This window comes from Gymnoscopelus braueri, assembly GCF_963280865.1.
Source record: "Gymnoscopelus braueri genome assembly, chromosome: 4".
Taxonomy (NCBI): Eukaryota; Metazoa; Chordata; class Actinopteri; order Myctophiformes; family Myctophidae; genus Gymnoscopelus; species Gymnoscopelus braueri.
The window spans coordinates 53,490,010-53,503,864 of record NC_137605.1 but is presented as its reverse complement, the minus strand read 5'-3'; the positions used below and the strand labels follow the sequence as shown (position 1 = coordinate 53,503,864).

Below are 13,855 nucleotides of genomic sequence, written 5' to 3'. Positions count from 1 at the left end.
TAGCTGGTTCCGGCCGAACAGCAGAGATATATACATACATACACACACACACAAAAAAAGTATATATATATGTGTGTGTGTGTGTGTGTGTGTGTGTGTGTGTGTGTGTGTGTGTGAGAATTTATAGCATTTGACATCAGACAACTAATTATAAAAGTAAGACCTCAAAAGAGGTTATCCTATTGTTGTCACTGTGAAAAACATTCTGTTTTGATATTAAAGAATCCAATAATACCACAAACACCAGACAAGATATACATATTTTCTTTATTTGTTTTCTTTACATTATCAGAAACAAATGATGAGAAATGAGTTTAATATCTCTGAGGTCAACTAAAAACTGAAAACAAAAATGTATCCCTGATAACGGGGTCTCTATTCAAACCGGGACCCCCACCCACATCCCTTCACCAAGCCAAGAAAACAAACGCACACACTGACCCATCCCTCACACACACACATTGCTTCTTTTACACCCCAACACCTCGAAGTTTCACTTCCATTCTGTTGGATTTCACAACGCATTCTCACTCCCAAATGGTCATATTTGGACGCTTGGTGTACATTTCATGTCCGATACTGAAGAGGACTGGACGGCACTGAGGCAGGCTTCACACCACTTGGTGGGGGGACTCGCTCGGCTACCACCGCGTCACAGGGCTCAAGCCCGCTTCTGAGGACACGCCTGACTTGATTTGAATGTTTTAACTTGTGTTCAATGTTTATTTTTATTTTTATGGCAACATCGCTTTGTTCTCAATCACGTATGCATTCAGTCATCGGAGTCACGTGACTCAGATGACCCTAAATGTTGAAAAAAATACGTTAAAAGAGGTACCCGGTGCGTCGACACGGCAACTTCAAGGGGAACTGACCAAACGCCAGTATGTAAAGTGTTGAGGTCGTCACACAACAGGGCAGTTCCTTTTTTTTGTGCAAGTGATTCGCTGGAAAAATAAATTAGAACGTTTTGTGTCATTAGTACATTCACACAGAACATGAATATTATGCGCCGATTTTTCATCGCAAATAAAAGGCATCAACCTGTTTTAGTCAGGCATTGACTATATATGAATAGCTTTGGTGTGAAATACTCGCCGGCGATTTTTGCATCGTTTATTCGACCTTTAGGAGTGAGGATGTGTTGGGATTTCAGGCTACAAACGGTATGTTACACAATGTCTCGACTACAGGTCCTGACATTCACATGAAGGGTGCGGTTCACTCCCAAACATCAGAAGTTTTCTCTCCGTTTTATCTCATAGAATCACTTAGTGCATTGCTCAAGATTTCCTGAGAATAGTTGCAACACAAAAATAATAATTATTATAATCCAAGGCAACTTCACCCCAATATCCATGTATACATATTTACCATGTTATTAATAAAAGTCTGTAGAATGCAGCAGGAAGTTGTGTTGGATGTAATGGACAGGAAGTGAAGAACCGACAGCCTGCTATTTTAAAACTTCATGGAACATTAATATGGAAGAATCAAAAGAATCTAACAAAACAAAATAACAAGCTTGAAGCTCTCAAAAGAATCTCACAGTGCAAATCTTTTTAGAAATATATTTTTTTCTTTCTTTCTTTCTCTACACGACGAGGAGTGGATAGTGCACACAGGTCCGCACTCCAACGCCACAGCGGCTACAAGGGACATACAAATAGGAAATTTCACTTTAAAGCTGCAATCCGTAATTGTTTCTGTGAGTAAAACGCTATTTTTAGTATGTTTGGTACAATTTAACTAACAACTGCAGTGGTTGAAGGTCGTCTACCCACTCTTCCACTGAGAAAATTAGATCACGTGGTCGAGTAGTGACACGTACTGGCTAACAAGTGGTACTGCATGAAGCTCAAAACTCAGTATATCCCTCTGCCCAAACAGGCTTTCTGTGTTAGCTCAGCAGTAGAAATCGAAAGGGGCCCGGGGTTCGAAGCCCGGGTAGGACATTAAAGTTACGGATTGGAGCTTTAAAGGCAAATGTATACTCCCCGTATATGATGGTGTCGCCAAAATTCTTCCAAGCGACACGTCACATGACGGGAGTATAAATTATGCTTAAGACATAATTGATTAGCATAACGCGACACATTAGCTGGCTGCTAGCAGGCCCCCTGCAGGGTGTTGCTCATCAACATCAAGCAATCATGGAATGGGAAAGAAAAGACAGGATGATGACATCATCACCAATGGCCCCTTTCGGCTCATAAACAATCATGTGGTGTATCATACAGTACCATAAATCGCTGTTGTCGGGCAGAGAACCTTTCATCTCCATATTTTCAACTTTTTATGTTTTTAAATGAATGCCCTACTTCGCCGTACAAAGAATGTCACGCAAAAGTAGCGAGAATAGCTGATGTACGAGCTCACACAGCTTGCAGAATCAGCTATTTTCCAACAGACACAAGTTCTCCCCCCCCCCCCCCCCATTTCCTGAAAAGTAACCGTTTTGGACATACAAGGTTTCCACCCAACAAAGACGATATACATCATAGACCATCATGTGGTTAATCATACAGTACCATATACATACATTGCATCAACGATATCACCTGAATATTTTGTGTCTAAGCTACATTGACAGTTTTGACCCCTGACAACTAACTTTTCTTTTTTTTGTTTGTTGCCATGTTCCCTTTATCCCAGACAATGGAATGTGCTATTATTATTATTGATCCTGGTGGGGCTAAAATGTGCAAACAATGCATATATAATAAAGAAGAATTACCGACAGAAGACAAAAGCGCCCGGCAGGAAGGTACATTTTAGTCTAAATATGTCCAAGCACAACGTGGCTTCTATAAGCATTAAGACATTGTAATAAAGAGAGTTTTTGGGACCAGATCTGAGGTGGACCGTGTGTTCTGGTCGGCGTGGCTGACCCGAGGCCAGAGCTCCACAACCAGCTTCAACAGTCAAGCCTAAAATAAATAACAATAAATAAATAAATACAGAAAACAGGGCCAGCCATTTTGTTCATCCCTTCCCTTTCTTTACCCCCTTTTTCTGTCTCTCTCCCTCACTCTCTATTCACTTTTCTTTTTTTTTAAAGAAAGCCCCTAAGGAGGAGAATTTGGGAAGACTGAATTCACACACAGCCTTTGGAAAGGGAGACTTATCTAAATAAAAAACATAAATCTAAAACCACCCCAGATTTTCTAGTCAGCAACTCGACACAAACTTCTTAACTTTTCTCTCCCTTTTTTTCTTTTTTTTGGTCAGGCATTTTACAGGAAGGCTCAGAGGTCCTTCCTCATCATGGCTTTCGGAACATTTGGGAATCATGGAAGGTTCTCCAAAAACCAAACCTTGGCTGCATTTCTCCACGGTCTCCTTTCAAGTTAACGCAACAAGACAAACCAACGTCTTTGGTATAAACACCCAGCTTAAAAGGAACATTCTTAAGACTACATAGAAAAAGATCAAAGCAGCAGTTATTGCTTCTAAATTAACTAAGCCAGTTTGATTGAGTTGATTGTAATTCCAGCGGTGACCACCAGATGGCGGCATCTACTCTAAAGCTCGTCCACGTCTACCTGATATGACTTTGAGAATTGCACCTGAATCAATACGTTATTTAACTAAAATAAAGGTATATATTCTGAACAAAACATTCCATTTATCAGCTCTGGAATTTGCATAGTTAAAGAAAAGCTTCCCATAATGCTCATATACAGCAAATAAACAAACCAAACAGCTCAAACCTCAAATACAGAAACAAATAAAATGACAAACTTAAAATAAGATTAAAAGAAATTTAGAAAATTAAATAAAAATGCCAAGAGCCAGAAGACAAACGAAAATAAAATAAATCAGAAAACCCGTTTTCCATTTTTATATTTCTCTTTTCTCTCGTTTTAGAATATTATTATTTTTAGCGCCCACTGAGCACCCAGTGAGCGGCAGGTAGTCCACCTGAGACAAACACACACACACACACACACACACACACACACTACATACACTCACTGACCCTCTCTCTCTCTCTCTCTCTCTCTCTCTATCTCTATTCCTCCTGCTCTTCGTCATCATCACCTCCTATCTCCTCCTCTTCGTCGGCCCATCTGTCACGAGGAGCAGCAGGAGAGCGGTCCGCTCCTCCCAGCTCCTCCATCTCCTCCATCTCCATGTCGCCTCCTCCTCCTGCTCCTGCTGCAGCCGCTGCAGCTGCTGCTGCTGCTCCCCGCAGATCCAGGCCTCTCAGCAGGAGGCTGGGGAAGGCGTGCAGCCCATGGGGGGCCAGATGTACCAGCGCCTGGAGGGCCAGGGACCGCTCCCTCTCCCCCGGGAACACCAGGGGGCCCCCCGCGCCGCCTCCTCCGCCCATCACCCCCGGGTGGTGGTGGAGGAACCCGGCGGACCCGGGGTGAGCCTGCAGGCCGAGGGGTCCTTCCAGGGGACCGTGGTGGTGGGGGTTGTGGTGGTCTCCGTGTTCTCCGTCCATGACCCCCTCCTCCTCCTCCTCCTCTCCGTGGAGGAGGGGCCCGTAGCCCCGGCGGGGCCGGCGGGTGCGGAGCTCCAGGCAGCTGTGGCCCTTGCGGTGGCGCTGCAGGTGGTCCTCGCGGGCGAACGCCTTGTGGCACAGCGGGCACTCGAAGGGGCGCGCGCCGCTGTGCAGCGACAGGTGGTTCTTCAGGTCGTACGAGTGTAGGAAGCGGGCGGGGCAGTGCGGGCACGGGTACGGGCGCTCGCCGGTGTGCTTGCGCATGTGGATCTTCAGCTTGTCGTTCCTGAGAGGGGGGGGGAGAGAGAGAGACAGAGAACATGAGTCAGTTTAGTGATTTATCATGTAAACATTTCTTATATGTGCTGCTTACAACCAGTGGTGTTAAGTAAGTAAGTACATGTACTCAAGTACTGTACGATTTTGAGGTATTTTTTACTTTACTAGAGTATTTCCAATTGTCTATACTTTTACTTCTACTCCACTACATCTCAGAGGCAAATTTGTACTCAACTACAATTATTTGAAAACTTTAGATAGGGTGAGATGGGGGTCCGCGGCCAAATACATATCATTTTGGCGGTCCTTGACATGAAAAAGTTTGAGAACCACTGATATAGAAACATACATTTTTCAGAAAACTGTTAGGATTTAGAAGACATTTTGTAGAATCGGACTCTCAGTTAATGGGTAAATAGAATGTGAAAGCAGTGGTCGTTTTACCGCGTGAAGCGCACGCCGCAGGTGTTGCACTGGAAGGGCTTCTCTCCGGTGTGCGTCCTCATGTGGCGAGGGAGCTTCCCGGCACCGTGGATGATCTTCTGACAGACGGGACACTGCTGCGGCGTCTGGGACTTCCTCTTCCTGCCCCCTCCCGCGGCCCCGCCCAGGCCCACGCGCTCCGCCAGCACGGACGCCGGCGAGGCCTCGCCCGAGAGGGCGGCGGCGGTCGCCGGTTTGATGTCCTCCTCGTCCTCATCGGACAGCCTGTGGTGGTGGAGGTGGTGGTGATGATGGTGGGGGTGGTCCGGGGCGGCAGCGTCGGCGGGAGGGAGGAGGGCGGATGACGGGGGGCGAGGGCGATGTGGCGGGGTCAGGAGGGCGCGCACGTGGGCGCCACCGTTCACCATGGCGCCGGCGCTCCGGCCGCCGCCCCCCTCCCCCGTTCCTCCTCCGTTGTGCGGGGAGTGGTGGAGGAGGGTGGGGGGCGGGGGGCGGAGCTGCTGCTGGAGGGCGGAGTCGAGCACCGTGGTCGTGGCGGCGCCGGGCGGCGGCAGGGGGGAGTGAGGACGGTGGTCTTCCTGCTCCGCCCCTACCACCACCGCCACTTTCCTCATCTTCTTCCGGTCCGTTTTGCGGCGGGATCCTCCTCGCTCTCGAGCCGCCAGCGGCTCCCGCGCCGCCTCCTCGGTCGCCGTCGTTGTTCCCACCTTGTCGCTCGCCACCTGGTGGTGGTGGTGATGAAGCAGGTGTTGGAGGTGTTGGTGTTGTTGTTGTTGGTGGTGGTGGTGGTGGTGGTGGTCAGGCCTCCTCCTCTCTGCCTCCTCCTCCTCCTTTTCCCTTTCGTCCTCGTGTCCTCGCTCCTCCTCACCCAGGATGTCCCGGCAGGCGTCCTCCACGCACTGGATCCCCAGCAGCTGCGCGGCCCTGAGGACGTCCCTCATGTTGGACGCGCGGATGGTCAGCGTGGCCGTGTAGGCGAAGTCCAGCAGGGCGTCCAGCGCGTCGGGAGAGACGCAGTCCAGCTGGCACACGCTGAACGTCGAGTCCCCCCCTCCCCCGCCCCCCTCCTCGTCCACCCCGAACAGCCGGCGGAAGTACAGGCTGACGGCGGCCATGACGGAGCGGTGCGTGGGGTAGCGCGCGCCGCGCGACGTCAGCGTGAGGTCGCACAGGAGCCCCGCCCTCCGCTGGTCGTTGAGGCGAGACAGGAGCTCGCTGCTGTGCTCCGGGAAAGGGATCCCGATGAGACCGTCCTCGCCTGATGACATCACCACCTGCAGGGAGGGGGAGAGAGAGAGAGAGAGACAGAGAACATGAGTCCGTTTAGTGATTTATCATGTAAACGTTTCTTATATGTGCTGCTTACAACCAGTGGTGCAAAGTAGTAACTAAGCACATGTACTCAAAAGTACTGTACGATTTTGAGGTATTTTTTACTTTACTAGAGTACATCCAATTGTCTATACTTTTACTTCTACTCCACTACACCTCAGAGGCAAATATTGTACTTTTACTCAACTACAATTATTTGAAAACTTTAGTTACTAGTTACTTTGCAGATATAAATTATTATATTATAAAACATACATTAACCACCTATTTTATACCTAGGCTATTTGAAAATAGCCGATCTACAAACTCACAACGCGTTGCATCGCGTTGTGAGCTTGTAGATCGGCTATTTTCAAACATTTTAGTACTTTTACTTTTGTTACTCCACACGGCAAAGATGATTAATTTAGGAAGCCCAACCATCGCTTTGCCACTAGAGGCACACGCGCGCACACACACACACACACACACACACACACACACACACACACACACACACACACACACACACACACACACACACACACACACACACACACACACACACACACACACACACACACACACACACACACACAATACCCAACACTCTGGCCTTGAACTTCAACCTCAGATTACTGAAGACAGCGAGACAGACAGACAGAGAGAGAATTACATAAGGTTCTCAAAGTGGGGCCCGGGGTCCCCCAGGGGTCCTTGAAGGGGTTCCAGGGGCTCCCCAGCAAAATGAGGAACAATTTAAACACGTGAAGCCCTATTTTTTATTATATTTATTTATTTTATTTTAAAAGAAAAGCAGATCTACAAGCAGTTCTACAAGCTCAAAACACGTCATGATGCAATGCATTTGTGAGCTTGTAGATCGGCTATTTTTGATTGAATTGTGATGAACAGACTGGTGTTCACTCTTTCATGACCAACATTGTTTTGCTGCTATCACTACTGACAGCTCCACCCCAGCATCCACCTGCATCAGCATTCAGGACGTATTCAGTAATGTGGCCCAGCATGTTCATTTGATGTGGGTTTGTATGTCTATCAGGGACATGCACACATACACTGCAGACATCAAAGGGGTCTTGAGCCCCTGCCCTTTTACCGGCCTGTAAAAAGTGCCCTCTCCAGACCATGAATTCAGCATTTACTGTGGCGACAGAAATGCAAATGCCCCCTTTCCTTTCCATGCCGTACCCGAAGGCAGCATTCAAGAGAATAGAGCACAGAAGTCTGACGTAATTTACACATCCTACATGGGTCGCGTTTTTCCCCCCCCCCGTTCTGAATTCCCATAGACGTGTTTAATATCGCGTCAAATAAGAACTGTGTTCCAAAAATAAACAAATGACCCCGGCGGTTTTACTCTTATGGATATGAACCATCAACTGACGGCGAGAAAACGCTAATGTTACTTCCGGCGAATTAGTTAAATTTTCGCCAGAAACAGACTGTTTCAAATATGAGTGACTGACTATCATAAACAATACAGAGCCTCCTCCCTGACAATATCGCAGAGACAGTTTGTTTATTTTTTGGACCACAATTCTTAAATGAGACGATTCTAAGATGACCCAATGTTATTCTCCATAGAGAAATTACTTTACGAACCAGGGGATGGACGAGTGACGTCAGGACTTCTGTACTCTAATGCCTTTTCCAAACTCTGTTTGAACTTGAACGCAACGTTTTATGTCCCTATGTCTATAAATCCATGCCGTACGGCGCATCTCCTGTAAAGGCTTGATTATACTTTTATTATAGTTGAGCGTGGTGTTGCGCACCGATATAATAGCCGATCTAAAAGTGCTGCGACGTGTTGTGAGCTTGTAGATCAGCTATGTTCGGGCTAGAAATGTAAAAGAAAAAATAAGAAAAAAAAAAGGCTGGCCAAAGGTGCCTTTTTAGAAATTTCAGCCTGTGCCTCTCCGACATTCTCTGCACGACCCTGATGTCTATTATCGGGCTCATTTAATAACAGTGTATGTTTAGGTTGTGTCCTCTGGGGGGGTTGTGTGAGCCATACGTCATCACAGAAGTAGAGCCACACCACCAGTACAAATGTAACGCTATTACAATGAATGGTTTAAAACTACATCACAGTGTTCTGACTGAAATAACCATACAAATCTAAACATAATCGTTTCTTTTAATGCACAGCATGTTCTCCTGCCTACAACCTCATAAACAATGTCACAAGCACGCGCACACACACACGCGCGCATGCACACACACACCTACCTCAGCAGACCAGATTTTCCACAAACAAGTGCCCCCCCACCCCCCGGCCATCCAATGATAGTTTTCACGTCGCGCCCAGAGGACTCTGCAGAACAACACACACACCTGACTAACCTGCTCCAGACACACCCTACACACACACACACAGCATGCCAGTTTCTTGGTTCCCCCACCTGCCATTGTTAGATTGACTCCGTAGTGTGCCAGGCTAGGATATGACACTGACACTGACACACACACACACACACACACACACCCCAACAAGAGCACTTCACTGCTAGACTCAGCCGCCCCACTGTAGATCTCAGACTGATTCAACCACCAAGTACTTAAGCTTGGTTTTATGTTATGTAAGCGATAATGCCAGGCTGAGGCGTTCCGATATAGGAAAATAAAGTTTCGTGGAGGTGTTCGGGGGCGTTCACGCATGCATTTGCTTGTGTGGCGAAACAACGGACGAGTCTGCGTTGATCAAACATCCTCCGCATCAACCGTCAACAGCTGATGAGGACATTGGTTGACGAGGCCGGTTTGGAGGCTTATGACACACCAATGCGTTACGGATTACATCCTTTTACTCTCTTAAAGAAGGATCATACAGCTAGAAGTTTTCCCTCGATGTTAATACCAGTTTCATTAAACCATTTTTGTCGTTGTTCATTTCCTCCCCAATCCAGTCATTTGCCCCCCCCCCCCCCCCGATATAATTAGCCACTGTCTGTCACTGCCAACTCCTATTGTCTTGTTGAGGGTATAGACCAGTGGTTCTCAACCTTTTCAGGCCACGACCCCCAAAAACAATCCTATTTGAACTGGGGTTTCCCCCCCCCCCCCCAACATAATCATATTTGAACTGGGGACCCCCCAAAATAATCATATTTGAACTGGGGACCCCCACCCAGACAAGCACTTGGAATTGCATGAGTTGAGGCATTACATTTAGTCTGACACGGTTCCACAGATACATATTGTGAAAATAGCTGATCTACAAGCCTCTACAAGCCTTGCGAGGCGTTGTGAGCTTGTAGATCTGCTATTTTCACAATGTTTGCCTCTTTCTGGTCTTTTTTTTTTCATTTCTTCACTTTTTTTTATAGGTAGGCTACACAGTTTTCACTTTCATCTGGGCCCCCCCCCCCCCAAATCATGTGCTGACCCCCCTGGAGGTCCCGACCCACACTGGTTGAGAACCACTGGTATAGACAACCACACTATCCTCCGATATCGTCAGCCGCATCTTTCTTTTACCTGACAATGAGGAGTTTCACCGGGCGAGTGTAAAGCATGAGGATGAGGAAGTCGGAACATGCTATCCCTCCCAGTCTTGGTCCCTTCTGAACGGGTTGCCCCTGGTTGCTATAGTGCAGGGACAGAGGGCGCCCTCCACTGCCTGCTTTCCACCCATGAACACGGCAAATTGTGTTTGTTTGGAGCAGTGCTTCTCAAACTTTTTCATGCCAGGTACCCCCAAATTGATATATATTTGGCTGCGAACCCCCATCGGAAAATATGTTGTGCCAGGGACCCCCAGAAGCAAAGATTTGTGTTAAAATGCATGCTTAAAAATATATATATATATCTAAAATGTTCACTAATGTTCAAGATTTTACAAAAAAAAAATTTACAAGCTCACAGCGCGGCCCTCGGTGCCGCGCTGTGAGCTTGTATATCTGCTATTTTTGAATATCCAAAGTATAAAAGGTTAAAGTGGTCAAAATGATTGTGATGCTATATTAACACATTTTGCTGGGGACCCCCTGGAGCCTCCCCAAGGACCCCACTTTGAGAACCAACGGTTTGGAGCACCCACCCAGGCGACTAGATACAGTATGTGTCCAAAAATTTAAACTTAGACTAGAATTTATAAATGTTGTGATTCACCACGTTGCTATGCAACAAGCAACAGATGTTTGAGAAATGCGGGAAAACTTCGGTCGTTTTACGCAAAGCAAATGTCAGTGGGAAGACCATCCTTTCACCTCGGCCTCATCTGTCATTTAATATCAATATAATATCAATATTCAATATCAGGTTAATGCACACCTTGTTGTGCATTATCACACTTATACCATGATCTCTTACCCAAGACAATTATATTATTATTGATTAGATTTAGAACAGAGATTAACCACTTAGAACACGTATATTATACTTAATTAACAGGGTCTAAACCCTCCTTTTTTCCCTCTACGCCAAATCTCTTTGCCTGAAAAAGCAGATATATAAGCTCACAATGTGTCACAACACGACGCTTTGTGAGTTTGTAGATTGGCTATTTTCCACACAGAATCCGTAGCCATTTTACATGGGTTATTAGTTTCGGTTTCGGTTTATGCAAATCGATTTCGGCGTACAAGCGACACCACAGGCACACGCCACAGTGGAACGATGTTAAGTCAGAGTGGGAATCACAGAACAAAAATCACAGCCATGTAATACTTGAGTCACGTTCACACACACCAACGTATACAGAGAGATCAAGTTGAAAAACAGCAGAGTTGTTCTTTAACATACAGCCATGTAACTGGATCATGTTACTGTTGTGTTGTGTTGTGTTGTGTTGTGTTGTGCATTGTCCTTGGAGAGTTACTGTGTTACTGAGCATTTCGGACAGTCTCATTCAGAGTCCCTACGAGGGCTGCACAATGAATTGAAAACAACCAGGTGGTGGATAAAGTACTCAAATGTTTTACTTAAGTAAAAGTATCAATACTGCGATGTAGAAGACCTCTGTTACAAGTAAAAGTCTGGAATTAAAAATGTACTTGAGTAAAAGTACAAAAAGTATTGGTATCAAAATGTACTTAAAGTACCAAAAGTAAAAGTACTAAAATGTTTGAAAATAGCCTAGGTATAAAATAGGGCTAAAGTGGTTCATTTATGTTTTAGAATGTAATAATCCTTATCCGCAAAGTAACTAGTAACTAAAGTTTTCAAATAATTGTAGTGGAGTAAAAGTACAATATTTGCCGCTGAGATGTAGTGGAGTAGAAGTAAAAGTATTGAAAATTGGAAATACTCCAGTAAAGCAAAAAAAATACCTCAAAATTGTACTTAAGTACAGGGGGATATCTCCTCTGATCATTCACTTTTATGGCCGGTGGGGATATGCTTTATCCCGGCTTCTGGTCCGACTGAATTAAATACATGCATTTCCTTTTTGGAAATGTAGACCGTCTGATACGTTTCATATCTATATTTGATCACATCCAATTTTACAATTGAATTAACTAGGAAATGATGTGAATGGCAGGATCCCACGTAGAAACGAGGCTCCAGTGTGGATCTCGGACTAAATGTGACCAGCCAGCGACATCAGGACATCTATAATGTCGGTCGTCATAAATAAAATGTATGTCAAAAACCATAAAACATGAGAACTGAAAATGTGTAGATGATCTTCTGTGGTATACTGGCAGCGTGCATACAAGGTTTCGCACTGCTCGGTGCGAGGTTAGCTCCGGATAGTCAGACAGAAACACAGTGGTGTAAAGTAACTAAGTACGTGTACTCAAGTACTGTACTTGAGTACAATTTTGAGGTGTTTTTTACTTTACTGGAGTATGTCCAATTTTCACTCTTTTGCTCCACTACAATTATTTGAAAACTTTAGTTACTAGTTACTTTGCAGATATAAGTGATTATATTATAAAACATACATTAACCACTTTAGCCCTATTTTATACATTCTACAAGCTCACAACACGTCGCTGTGAGCTTGTAGATCTGCAATTTTCAAACATTTTAGTACTTTTACTTTTGGTACTTTAAGTATATTTTGATGACAATACTTTTGTACTTTTACTCGTGTTAACATTTTGAACACAGGCCTTTTACTTGTAACAGAGTAAATCTTTTTGTGGTATCGCTACTTTTACTTAAGTAAAATATCTGAGTACTTCTTCCACCACTGCAGAAACACACACACACACACACACACACACACATACCAAAACCCTGTCATAGACGGCTAGCCTCTTGCAGAGCGCCGCTGTAAACATGGATGTCACTTTAACCCTGGCGTCCTTATTTTGGGCAAATCTTCTACTACATTAAAAACAGAAATTTCACGTTTTGGTCCCTCAGATTTTTGGCCCTGCACCCCTACTGTACCTTGTGTGTCCTGGTGGGTCGGAGACGAGGCCGAGTGTGTGTCATGGCCTCCGTCGTCTCTTCACCTCCACTCGAATCCCTCGCTCCGCTCCCTCTTAGAAAAAACGTTCAAAATCCACTTCTCTCTGTCTCCTTCTATCTATTTCCTGTTCTTCTTCTTCTTCTGTTGGGAGGTTTCACTTCAAACTCAGAAAAACCTGCAGTCTGTCAGAACTCATATGACGACGGTTCGGGTTTTTCAACCTGCTATATACCTTTCTGTGATATTTTTTCGTCTGCCATTCTTCCTGTCGTGTGAGAAAATGGTGACAGCAGGTGACGGAGTCACACACAGAGCGCCCCTCAATCTTCCCCTTCCCCTCCCCGTCTCATCTTCCTCGCCCACGCCCCCCCCTCCTCTCCAAGGAACCGCAAACGGCCCGTTTTCCGAACGACTTTTCCGATCAACAGAATCTCAGAAAGTCCCCCCCAAGTCGTCGCCCCCCCCCCATAGCATATGGACATTATGGACGCCGTCACAGGTCAGGGGATCAGGGGTTCCATTTAACCACTTAAAAGCCCTCCATACTTAGTCAAAACAAACCTGAGTTGCAACTGTACTTGCTACGCTTTTTTTCTCCACTCTACACCAAAGCTCTTCACCAAAAATAGCCGATCTACAAGCTCACACACGCCGCGACGAGTTGTGAGCCCCCCCCAGAATAGGGATGCTGGGGTTCACGTGGTGAAAACACGAGTGATCTCAAAAGACTTTGTGATCTTGCAGTTCTGATCAAAACGTGAGATTAGAAAAAGCTCAAACTTCTTTTGAACATTCTGGTGAACTCGGCTCAGCCATACGTCCCCTCCACTCACTTCACAAAAATGTCATATTCTGTTCTATAGGGGGTAAAAAAACAAAATCATATTGCAGCTATGAGTCATACAGCACCCAGGAACACGCATACAGGTAGATGCACTATGAGCATTAAAAAGCCAGATCACACACATTATGAGCTT

At 45.7% G+C, this 13,855-nt stretch overlaps 1 protein-coding gene across 2 annotated transcripts in view; it reads right to left on the bottom strand.

Moving 5' to 3' along the window:
- Positions 1-248: 248 nt before the first annotated feature.
- zbtb7b (zinc finger and BTB domain containing 7B) overlaps positions 249-13,855 on the bottom strand; it is a 40,265-nt gene continuing 26,658 nt past the window's right edge. Inside the window, exons 1-3 of one of the 2 annotated variants that reach the window (XM_080427245.1) lie at positions 12,857-13,125; positions 5,177-6,450; positions 249-4,739 (exon numbers count right to left, since the gene is read on the bottom strand). In XM_080427245.1, coding sequence (XP_080283371.1) covers positions 4,016-4,739; positions 5,177-6,450; positions 12,857-12,901 — 2,043 coding nt within the window. In that variant the 5' untranslated portion in view covers positions 12,902-13,125 and the 3' untranslated portion in view covers positions 249-4,015. Of the gene's footprint in view, positions 4,740-5,176; positions 6,451-12,856; positions 13,126-13,855 lie in introns of those variants that run through there. The other variant, XM_080427246.1, reaches the window with a different exon arrangement.